Below are 12,711 nucleotides of genomic sequence, written 5' to 3' on the forward strand. Positions count from 1 at the left end.
TAAGACAAGTATTCCCTCTGTGCTGTTGTCTTCTTACAATGTTCACCCAATGTCTCTGAAAGTAAAGGGCAAACTCAGCTGGCCCTTTCAGTGTCACCTGTTTGAGCAATACATCTCTTCCATTCTAAAATATTTTCCACAAAGAGTAGTGTACAATTTAAGAAAATGTAAAGAAACATTTCTCTTGTTCTTTTTTTTTTCCCCACTTTTCAAGACTTTATTTAGTTTCCAGGACCAGAGACTGAGCATTGTACATTTCCAGGCTTCTAACTTCAACCCCAGCTGTAGTATTTCACCTTCAAAAGTCTGATGTTTTCTTCTTTTCTGGGATGTCAATGAAATTCACGACTTACCGGTTACATCTTCAAATCACACCTCTGTTCTATTTTATTTTTGCGCATCTTTTCAACAAGCCTGTTTGCCGTCTTTCCCCTGAAGAATCTTATTCCACTCCTCGAGGACCTTGGCCTCTTCCAGAAGGGCCTTTTCCTCCTCTTGAAGAGCCCCGTTCTCCTCTCTAAGAGCCTTGTTTTCCTCGCGAAGGGCCTGCTCCTCCTTCCACAGAGCCTGCTCTTGCATTTCTAGCGCGAATCCCTCCTTCATCAGCGTCTGTGCCTCCATCTTGATGGCGCTCTCCTGATGCTGCAGGGCCTTGACCTCCTCCTGGAGAGACTGGATTTCTTCTTGAAGGGCTTTTGCCTCATTCTGGAAGGCTTTCTCCCGTTCCCTGAGAGCCCTGATCTGAGCCTCCAGGGCTCGGTTCTGTTGCCAATAAGACTTTCTTTCTGTGTTTGAGGCACTGATTTTTCCCTCGGGTGGTTTTTGACTTTCTAAAATCACGATTTTCAACTTCCACAAGACCTGGTTTTGCTGTCTCAGGGACTGGTTCCCTTCCCGGATTAACTGGTTGTCCATCCGGAAGGCTTTGTTTTCTCTTTGAAGAGCTTTGTTTTCTCCCCAGAGAGACTTGTTTTCCTCTCTAAAAGCTTCGTTCTCATTCCTGGACACCTTATTGTCTCTCTGAAGAGTTTTTCCCACTTCACGAGGTCCATGTTTGAGCTTGTTTTGATCCCGTGTGCAAGAGAAAAAAGAGGAAAACAAACGCAGTCTCTTCCCTCTGTTTGATTCAGAGACAACCATTGTTTCTGAGTTTTACCTGAGCAGAACACATAAACACCAAGTGCGCTGGGTTCAACCAAGGGTGAACAAAAGATATTTGAAACAGAAAAGGTCCTAGATTTGTTGAGAACTGGCTGTTGTTTGACTTGCCCAAGGAGTAAACACAGCAGTGTTCTAAACAAGGCCCAGCCAGGCCCACTGCAGGAGAAAACTATGGAATATGAAGACAAGTCAATAAATTAACTTGTATTGGCTTCATATACAAACAGTCAGTTTAAGTCTCATCACATAAACATGATAAATTAGTAATTCTAGATGACATGTTGAATCTAGATATTAGATCAAGGTACTGAATTGTCTGCACTGATGATTAATTAATGTACTGAATTGTCTGTGTGAAACTAATTTAAACACTGTCTGAGCCAAACTAGGTCTAATCAACTATTACTTTTACTAATATATTCAATATTTGCAATTAAATCACCTGTTACTGATGTGGAAAAATACCATTATTTAAAAAGAGATCTTTCTTTGTAAGAACTAGAAAATTTTTTTTAAGTTACACTATAACTTTTATCACTTTTACTTAGACATTTAGTAGTATTATTACATATTTAAACAAATATTCACACACTTACATGTCTGTGGTCTCTGAATTCCCTGCAAGCCTGATTCGTTTTGGTGCTAGAAAACAACTAGGCAAGGTTTTATGTCATCTCTACATCTATAGTGATGTCATAGAGTGTTGGGTGCTGTATACAGTGTCTGGTTGTTTTTTGTATGTATTTTTAAGAAAAAATATAATTTTAAAACTAAGGTTATTTTGATGTTTTCCTCTATTATAAATTAAATATATATTTGGTCCTTGCTTTCATCTAAACTATTAAAATTAATTTAAAAGATTGATTTTTGTTATTAGCAAAATAACTTCCAATTGTTGTACATCAGGAATTGACAAATTCTAGTAAATTCTGCATAATTAAAAGTGAAAATATTTTAAATGATTTTAAGATCACTGCTGGGTAATCATTATTAGGTAAATTTGTGAGTTATACCAAGAAAAATAGCACTGGCAACATTCTAATACCAGTAATCCCATCTAAGTTCAATTTTGTATTATCCCATATATGTCCATTATTAGAACATAAAACAAAAGAGTATTTTTATAATTTTTAAAATGTAAACTTTTTGTTGGATAGTAAAATATTTTAATATTTATATATGACATACATATCAAAATGTTTTAACTATTCATACTTGTATATTTACAAATGGTTTAAGGCATCAACTTGAAAATTGAATATATAATAGCATGTATAAGCCAAAACCACTTACCTTAATAAAGATTTGCCAGTTTATTCACCATGCTAAATTTCTTAGCAGCTGTTTATATTATATCTATTTAACAAGGTCGAAAAAAATTTTTTTGGTCACATGTTCATAACACTAAAAAAAAAATAATGGCATAGAATGAGAGTTAATGTAAAATTTAGAAGACCTATGTTAAATTTTTCAATTTCTTTGTTTTTTACTGTGCGAGAATGAAATAACCATTTGAACATCTTCATCTATAATTCAGCTGAGAAAGTACTTTATGTAACTAGGCACTGGCTCCTTCTTTGTACTAGTGTTTCTGCTTTTTTGCTACTGCTACCATGGTAGCTGAAGATTCAGAAAGAGTTCCAAAGACAAAGAACTCTGGACATTCTACTCTGGAGCATCATAATTCTTGAGGTTTAAGGGCAAACTAGGAAGCAAGGAGAAAATTTTGGTTGCCCTTGATATACTAAATAAATTGAATTCATAATTTAAAACTTTCCCTCAAATAAAATGCAGGCCCAAATGGTTTTATCAATGGATTCTTTTAAATATTTCAGAAAGAAAGAATATTAACATTTCTGTGAACCCTTTCAGATGACAGGAAAAAAAAAAAAAAAAAGAGGAAGTTTGTCTTGTTTTGAGACCACAGTTCTTTCCATAAAACCCTGGCAAGGATATTACAAGAAAGGAAGATGATAGCCTGAAGTATCTCATAAACACAGATGCAAAAATCTTAAGCAAAAGATTAGCACACCAAGTCCAGCAATCCCCCAAATAAATAATGTATCATCACCAAGCGGTGTTTAATTCATGAATGCAAGATTCAGTTAACATTGGGAAATCAATTAATGTAATTCACTGCATTAACAAAACAAAGGAGAAAACTTTCATCTCCTGCCAAGACGAGAAAAGTAATTTCAGTAGATTCAGAAAAAGCATTTTATAAAACAAAAATCAACACATTTTGGTGATTAAAACGAAAACCAAACCAACAATACTATCATGAACAATTTTTTTTAGCTCACTAAAAGCAGAAAAGAACTTCTTTAATTCAATTATGAGTATTAAAAAAACCAAAAACCTGCAGAAATATACCAGATGATAAAATATTAATAGATCAAAAATACATAAGGGTGCCCATTATCATTAATTTCATTCTTCACTGTCCTGGATTTTTTTTTTCTTACTGCTGCATGAGAAGAAATAAACTATATAAGTAGTGGAAAAAAATAAGCCTCTCACTATTTGCAAATAATATTTCAAACATTTAGAAGAAAATGTTAAATTATTATAAAAAATAGTTAAACTATGACTTCACTTTTAAAATTGAATAAGATTGAGCAAGCTTGTTGGATATAAGGGAGGCAATCTAAAATCAGCTTTATTTGCATATGTTCAACAAACAACTGGAGAATGACTTTCATCATTATAATTTACATTGACATTCAAAACAAAGCACCTAGAAATGAATGTATGCAAAGCCCTCTATATAGAAAATATGAACATTATTGAGAGAAATTACTGAGCTGTAAATAGCAAGTAGACTAGACCATGTTTATGACTGGAGGGTTTAATATTGGAAAGATGTTAAATTTCCTCAAATTGATTTCTATAGTCAGTGGATTCCCTGGAAAAATAATCCCCGTAGTCTGTATAGGCACATGTGTGTAAATCGAAAAGTTGGTTCTTATATTTCTATTGAAAGGCCAGGAAAAGCCATGATGACCTTAAAAAGAAGACCATCTTTTTAAAAAGCTATAGTAAATCAAATAGTGTCATGTTAATTCAAGGATAGGTAAATAAACCAGTGGGGCAGAATAGAAAGCTCAGAATCATATGTACATATTCATGGACACCTGCTACTTGGAACAAAACTGAAAAATCTCAATAAAATCCAGAGAAATAAACAATATGTCTCGTACGATTTTATTTAAATAAAAGTACAAAGTCATGTGATAATATATGATATTACAAATCAAAGGAAAGAGAGTCTCTGAGAGGTATGGATATGCTAGAGATGGGGTGCTAGTAGTGTCCAATTTTTAGCTCTAGGAGAGAATTCCATGAATCTGTTTATTGTCTGATATTTCATAGAGCCAACCACATAATTTGTATGCTTTCATGCACATATGAGTCACTCAATTACAATATTAATGTAAGAAGGCAACGGGAGAAAATATTCAAATGTAAGTTGATATAACTTTGTGTTTGATTATTTTTATAGATGTCTACCATTTAACAGCAGTGTTTATCTTAGGCAAATTAACTTTTTCTCTCTCCATTTCCTCAATTGTATAATGAGGAATTCTTGATCATTTTTTTATGTGGCTACAACAAATTAAAATACATGTAAAAAACTTGGAAGTTTGGCCTATGGTAAGTGTGAGTCACCACCACCAACATCATTATCATCATCATTTTTTAGTTTTCAAAAAATTTTACTTATAGTGACAAGAACTTGCTAACGTTTCTTTACAGTATTCTCAAATGTCACTGACATTTTTGCTACAGTACCTTGCTTCACAAAACTTACTGTTTCAAGATTTCCTAAAATTTCTGGTCAAAAAATTTTTTTCCATTATTGGCAAATACATTATTTCAGATCTCTTCAGATAAATCATAAATTTCAAGCTGGTCTTGCCTTTGATATAATTTTTAAAAATTAAATAGAAGAAAAGGAGAAAAAGTTACTCCTTGACTATTTATTTATTAGTAATATTAGAAGATGCAGACTTGATTAAAGGAAAAGCAAATATCGTGTTTCATAACAACGTCATTCTACAAAGAAAGGAAAGTTTCCAAGCTTTCTTTTTTTCTAAATAAATATTTACCAATTTGTAGATGAGCTATATGGTTTTAGACTTTTAATTTCTTTTAACCTGTTGACTAGTTCCATGTTCTATATAGTAATGTAACAACAATGCTGATATAACTGTAGATTGTTGAGTAGAGCAAATATAGTAAAGCTTTGAAGTCATGTCCTCAGGAAATTGCCTGCAACTGGTCAGGAATCATCTAGCACCATTGCACAGTTACGGTGATTTATTTTCTGTGCTTTTTTTCAGTTGAAGGCTTAGCGCATATTGATTGCATACAAAAAACATTTTATGAATGGATTAAAGGAAAATTGTGGTGTTAACAAAATCAGCATTCTAGAATTCAACTGTCTTAACATTTAAACTAGCGCAATTTGTGCCTTGGCTCTCATCACCTTCCAGATCTGTGACCTTAAAAATCTTTTTCGAGAGTGAGTTGTCTGTTCTAAAAAGCAGCCTAAATGACTCTTAACTAAAGTAAAATCAGGACTTTTGAAGATAAACAACTACAGGAATGTCAGGACCACAAGTCCAGAGAGAGTCGGGAAGTGGAGGGTGAAGTCATAAAACCTTAAATTGTTCTTAAATCTTAAATATTATTATGTTCCATAAGTTATTTGCTCTCCCAAGATTGGGAAAATAGCACAAGGAAAACAAAAGACAAGCAGAAATCAAGCATGACTTATGTGGTATTATCGAGATTTTGAGGTACTATTCTCGATAGCATTATTATGGTCAAAGTTGTGTCCTCTCAAAATTTATGTGTTGAAGTCCTTAGGGCTTCAGTCCCAAGTAATTCAAAATGTGGATGTACTTGGAGATAGGGTCTATAAATAGGTAACTAAGTCAAAATGAGATCATTAGGGTGGCCTCAATCTCATATGACTGGTGACCTTGTAAGAAGAGGAAATTTGGATGAGACAGGCACAGAGGGAAGATCGTCTGAAGATAAAGGGAAAAGACAGCCATCTCCAAGTTTCAGAAGAAATTAACTCTGCTGACACCTTTACCTTTAACTTCTAACCTTCACAACAATGAGAAAGTATGTTTTTGTTTAACTCATCTAATCAGAGGCACTTTGTTATGACAGCCCTAGCCAACTAATAAAATAATCATTCTTCTGTGCTTAAGTTCTGAAAAAATTGACCTGTGAAATTACATCCATAAGAAGAAATTGACCTCCAACAGGTTGATTTTGACCCTTCTGTAGTACCACTTCACACAACCTTATTTGTATTTCCTTTCTGAGTCCCTGGTTTCTGACAACCAGTCTACATTCATTTTGGGGTCTACCTAGAAACCCAGCAATTACACTCTCTTGTGAGTAGGTGTTTTTAATTATGCACCACAGTGGTTGTTTTTTATTATCATTTATTAAACTGTTCAAGATTAAGAAATCTGCCTCCTAGGAAGGTTTCTTTCTTTCTTTCTCTTTCTTTCTTTCTCTTTCCTTCCTTCTTTCCTTCCTTCCTTCCATCCTTCCTTCCTTCCATCCTTCCTTTCTTTCTCTCTTTCTTTCTTTCTCTTCTTTCTTTCTTTCTTTCTTTCTTTCTTTCTTTCTTTCTTTCTCTTCCTTCCTTCCTTCCTTCCTTCCTTCCTTCCTTCCTTCCTTCCTTCCTTCCTTCCTATTTAAGTATAGTTGATTTGCAATATTATATTAGTTTCAGGTATACAATATAGTGATTCCTTATTTTTAAACATTACACACCATACAAAGTTATTACAATATTACTGACAATTTTCACAGTGAGGTTGTTTATCTTCAAAAGTCCTCTATTTTAATTGAAGTTTCTGTTTATTCATGCTTTGTAATAAAAAGTTCATGTTTTAAGTGAGTCTAAAATAATATAGTACTGGATACTAAGCAGGTTAAAGAGTCATAAGTAAGTTCACAATGTGATCAGTCCTGGAGAACATAACATGTACATTTGAAGAAAATGTGCATTCTGTTATATTTGGATGGAATATGCTGTTAATATCTATTAGGTGTATCTGCTTTAATGTCTCATTAAAGGCCAAAGTTTTCTTATTGATTTTCTGTCAGGGTGATCTATTCATTGATGTAAGTGGAGTATAAAAGTCCCCTACAATTATTGCATTACTGTCAATTTCTCTCTTTTTGTCTATTAATTTTTGCTTTATGTCTCTAGATACTCCTATGCTGGGTGCAGTTATTATTTATAAAAGTTACATCCTTTTCTTCAATCTCTTTATCACTAGGGAATGCCCTCTTTGTCTTTTGTTGTAGACTTTGTTTTAAAGTCTATTTTTTACTGATATAAGTATTGCTACCCCATCTTTCTTTTCATTTCCATTTGCATGAAATATCCTTTTCCATCCCTTCACTTTCAACCTGTGTGTGTCTTTAGCTTTGAAGTGAGCCTCTTGTAGGTGGCATGCAGATGGGTTTTGTTTTTTATCCATTCGGCCTCTCTCTGTCTTTTCATTGGGACATTCACTCCATTGACATTTAAAGTGATCGTGGAGAGGTATGCATTTATTGCCATTTTATTAATTATTTTCCGGTTGTTTTTACAGTTCTTCTCCATTCCTTTCTTCTTTTAGTATTGTCCCATTTGGTTTGATGGGTTTTTTTAGTGTTATATTTGGACTGCTTTCTCTTCATTTGTTGTGTTATCTATGGTAGGATTTTGGTTTGTGGTTACCAAGAGATTCATATATATATCTATCTATATACATCTGATCATCATTAGGTTCACACACATTTTAAAAACTACATTTTTCACTCCCTCCCCCATGTCTTATGCTTTTAATGTCATATTTTATGTATCTTTACTTTTGTGTATGCCTTAATTACTGTGGTTATAGTTGATTTTGCGTGTTTTGTCTTTTAATCTGCATACTGGCTTTATAAATGGTGAAATTTCTCTTTCAGTATTTTTTTTATTACTAGATATGGCCTTTTCTTCTTCACTTAAAGCCGACCATTTAACATTTATTATAAAGCTGGTTTAGTGGTGATGAACTCTTATTTTTATTGTCTGGGGAGATTTTTACCTCTTCTTCAATTCTGAACAATAACATTTCTGGGTAGAGTACCCTTAGTTGTAATTTTTTTCTCTTCACACTTTAAATATATCATGCCACTTCCTTTTGGCCTGAAAAGTTTCTGCTGAAAAATCAGCTGATGGCCTTATGAGGATTTCCTTGTCTGTGACTTATTTTCTCTGGCTGCCTTTAAAATTCTCTCTTTATCTCTGACTTTCATTTTAATTATGGTATGCATTTGTGTGGATCTCTTTGGGTTCATCTTGTTTGGAACTCTCTATGTTTTCTGGATGTGGCTTTCTATTTCCTTTCCCAGGTTAGGGAAGCTTTCAGCCATTATTTCATCAAATATTTAGTCTACCCCCCCTTTTATTCTCTTGTGGGACCTCTATAATGTGAATGTTAGTATGCCTGATGTTGTTCCAGACATTCCTTAAATTATCTTCACTTTTTAAATTACTTTTTCTTTTTGCTGTTGTGATTGGGTAATTCCCATTATTCTGTCTTCCAGTTTGTGTATGTATTCTTCTGCATCATCTAATCTGCGATTAATTCCCTCTAGTGTGTTTTTCATTTCAGTTACTGTACTCTTTGCTTCTGATTAGATTTTTTTATATTTCATAACTCTTTGTTGAAGATATCTCTGTGTTCTACCATTCTTCTGCCAAATTCAGTGAGCATTTTTTTCACTTTGAACTCTTTATTGTGTAAATTACTTATTTCCATTTCTTTTTTTGTGGGGGACAGTAGTTTACATTATTCCTTCATTTGGAACAGATTCCTTTGTCTTATTTTGTTTGACTTTCTGTGTTGGTTTCTATGAATGAGGCAAAACAGTTACCTCTCCTGGTCTCAAAGACATGGTCTCGTGTAGGAGTATCCCTATGTAGACTGTACATGCCCAGCAGCTTTGGTGAATGACTGGATCTGGAGCAGGTGCATGCTGGGGCTTTTCCTGGGGCACAGCAGGGACTGCCACCTTGCTGCAATGGCTGGCTGGAGGTGGATCTGGGCATGAGCCTGGGGGCTGCTAAGGCAGTCTTGGCAGTCTACCCAGAGTACCAGATGCTTTTCAATCTGCTGCCTCTGTACTGGTACTTGAAGCAAGTGAACATGTGTGTGAGCATTTTATGAGCAGAGTCTTTGTTTCCAACAGTTCTCAGGCTGTCCTGGACACAAGCCTTGCTGGTTTTCAAAGTGAAGTATGGGATCTCATCTTCCAGGTGCTGGATCCTAAGTCTGGGGTGCCTAGCATGGAACTTGAACTCCTTGCTTGGGGTCGGGCAAGTTTGTAATATCCCCTCCCATTTGTAAGTCACCACACCAAGCGTGTGGATCCTGACTAGATTACATCTTTGCCCTGCCTACCTATTTCAATGGTGTTGTTTCTTTACATCTGTAATTGTAGAAGAGCTGTTCTGCTAGTTGTCAGGTTATCCTCTGAGTTTTTTAAATGTATAGTTGTAGTGTTAGTGTGTCTGTGGGAGGAGGTGAGCTTAGGATCTTCCTTCTGTGCCATTTTGATCCCACTTCTTCAGTTTCTGTCCTATATGAAGCTAACCAATTCAGAAACAATTTGAGTTTCTGTGGTGTTTTCATCACCTGGAATACTCAGATATACCTCGTTTGTGGTTTCCTTCTTCATCAGGGACAAAAAAAAAAAAAAGTATTTGGGGGCTGCTAATCTATTCCTACTCGTACAAGCTTGGCATTAACAATTAAAAGCCAGAACCTCTCTAGTACAGTGAAGTATATACAGAATTCAGCTGACACATCATAGAAAAGCAGGGAATGTTCTATGAGTAATTTTGTAAAAGAATTTTAAAAATGTAAGGTGGTGTTTTGCCTAAAGCGGAAACTTTGCTTCAACCATACCTACGTAGGAAATGTAGAAAACATGCAAGCTAAAGCCACCTGTACCAACTAAGGGTACAGTTGTTAGCTTGCCGGGATTACAGGTAATCTAGCCTTTGCAGAGGGGTCTCCATGCCTTTTGCTGGCTAATGTACTTGCAGTGAGATTTATCAGTTCTAAATCATGGAGTTCAGCTGGCTATTAAGCCCTGTGAGCTCTTTTTTGCAGAGCGCTGCAGCACCTAACGTGGTCCCCTGTGAGCTTTCTCTGAGGTCTAAGCAACTCTGTCAAGCCTAGGGAGGTCCAGAGCTTACTCTGAAGCCCAGGCAATTTTCCTGAAGGTTATATCTTTGTTCAGGTCCCTGCAGTCACCACAGGACTGGTTTAAACATCTTGCACAGGCCTCAGGAATAAAAAACCAAATGCTCAACTGTAAAAATATCACCTGGATACACATTAGTATCTCCCAGGTTTAAAATATCTTGCCCACAAACTAAAACCCAACGTCCAAAGCCATATACATTCTGTACACATGGGCAGCCTTAATCACTTCCTTAAATTACTTTTTTGGTTTTATCTTTTAGAATATCTAAAGAGTATAAAAAGTTTCAGGTATCTGAAATTAACTGCTCAAAGCTGCAAATGCCGCAGGTTCTTAGAAAACATAAAATTCTCAGAAAATTAATAGTTGGTACTTTCTGTGGCTAAGAAGAGTGGTGATTATCCATACAAATTTGAGATAAATCACTTCACCCGCCCAAGACAGGATGAGTAAAGAGGTGCAGAGAGGTCCAAAAGTACACCAACTGAGTGCCTTTCAATGGATGTGAAGAAGAAATGCCCCTCCCCACCCCCAAGATGTAACAAGTGAACAGAAACCTACCGCTGGGGAAAACTGTTGATGGAAGAACATGCAAGAGGAGGTAATAAGAGCCTCCAGTTCTGTAACACTAGGTGATTAAGGATAAGTTACACAAACTCAAGAAGCTAAGGGCAACAGCCAGAAATTCAAGGAAATTGGAAATAAGATTTAAAGTCGCCAGACCAGGCAACAACAGACTTTTGCTATATCTTTTGAAGTTTGAAAAGCTCAATGATGACCTCAATTTTGGAGATCAATTAGGACACAGCCCAATTTAAATATCTCTTTCACCCTAAAATTCCATTATTGCCTTGCAAAACAAAGCAAAACAGAGGACAATCAAAAGCAATAACAACCCAAAACAACCACTTAATTTTAACTTACATTCAAAGAACATTTCCAAAATTATAAAAGCAAAGCACAATCACTGCAGTGGTTTGTTTGAGTTAAGTGACTATCTAATTACTTTAGAGAAAATTACCTTTCTTCCTTAAAACAGCAAAAGGCTGCCAAATTTTCTCCTGTTGTAGTGAAGGGCCTCATACTATTTGGCTTCTGGGCTCCATCTGCATTTGTCTGCATCTGCTTTCCACCTCCTAGAACGCCTCTCAAAAGGAGCACGGAGAATCTGCAATTCATGTCAGGGCACCCAGCCAGACTAGAAGTTGCCAAATATCAACATCAGATTTTGTGAGAAAAATTAAGTTACTTCAGCTTTCTCTCTACTGCAGCAATGATACTGGATAAAAGTTTATGTGGTTTGAATCTCCATTTGCACCCTACTGGAAAAAGATCATTTGGAAGTGAAAAACGTGAGGTTATGATGTGATTTGGACATTTTGCGGCAACCTAACCTTTTCAACTGTTTTTCTTGCTGTGTCTGGTTATCATGTTAGTGATTTTTTAAAAACTGCTTTTCTACAGTTGTCACACTGCAGCATGGAGAGTAGAATGTGAATAACTTCACATATGACATTTTTAAGGGTTTTGTGGTTCTATCCACATCATCAATAATACATTTACTTGTGCGCAAAAATTGCTGATGCCCATCTGTTTTTACTCTGATTATTGTCTTTCCAATAAGTGATTTTGAACAGATTTATGATAAAAACATTTCAAATTTGAGACTGAAAGCAATAAGAAACCTCACGTGCCAGTAGTGAATGGGGAATTTGATTAATATTTTCAGTATTAATTTTTCTCATCAGTAAATGAAAATAATAGTATATCTTCATAGGTTTACTCTAAAGTTTAAAGAAATTGATGTCTGTAAAATTTTAAGAATTTATAGTTAGTGATGAATAAAATTAGCTACAATTATTACATTAATGCATTTTTTGGATCTCCAAATAAAAATTGAACTGGAGACACCCATTCTCCTTTTCAGCCCTGCAACAATATTATATAATTATATTGTATAATATAATATTATATAATTATATATTGCATAATGTATATAATATATAATAGTATAATATAATAAATATGTATATTATATATACACATACACACACATATATAATTTCTCTGCTCCAAACTGATGTTTCAGTTTGTTTGGTGTCACTGTGGGCACATGAACTTGGTTTTGAGTACACTTCTAACACTGGCTGTTTCTTAAGTAAATTTAATTCAAAATAATCAGTATGCCAAAATGGTACATTTTAGAGTGGCATATTCTGCTCCCCTTCAGACACTTGATTACTATGGAAAGGCAGAATTTCAGGATTTGGG

The 12,711-nt window shown here is 35.0% G+C and overlaps 1 protein-coding gene across 1 annotated transcript; it reads right to left on the bottom strand.

The window, feature by feature from the left end:
- Positions 1 to 405: 405 nt before the first annotated feature.
- Positions 406 to 1,140, bottom strand: LOC102516334 (coiled-coil domain-containing protein 70). The gene has a single exon (XM_006193012.1). The coding sequence runs from the start codon at positions 1,138 to 1,140 to the stop codon at positions 406 to 408; it is 735 nt and encodes a 244-aa protein (XP_006193074.1).
- Between the last annotated feature and the right edge of the window lie 11,571 nt (positions 1,141 to 12,711).

The sequence above is a fragment of the Camelus ferus genome, chromosome 14 (assembly GCF_009834535.1).
Source record: "Camelus ferus isolate YT-003-E chromosome 14, BCGSAC_Cfer_1.0, whole genome shotgun sequence".
Taxonomy (NCBI): Eukaryota; Metazoa; Chordata; class Mammalia; order Artiodactyla; family Camelidae; genus Camelus; species Camelus ferus.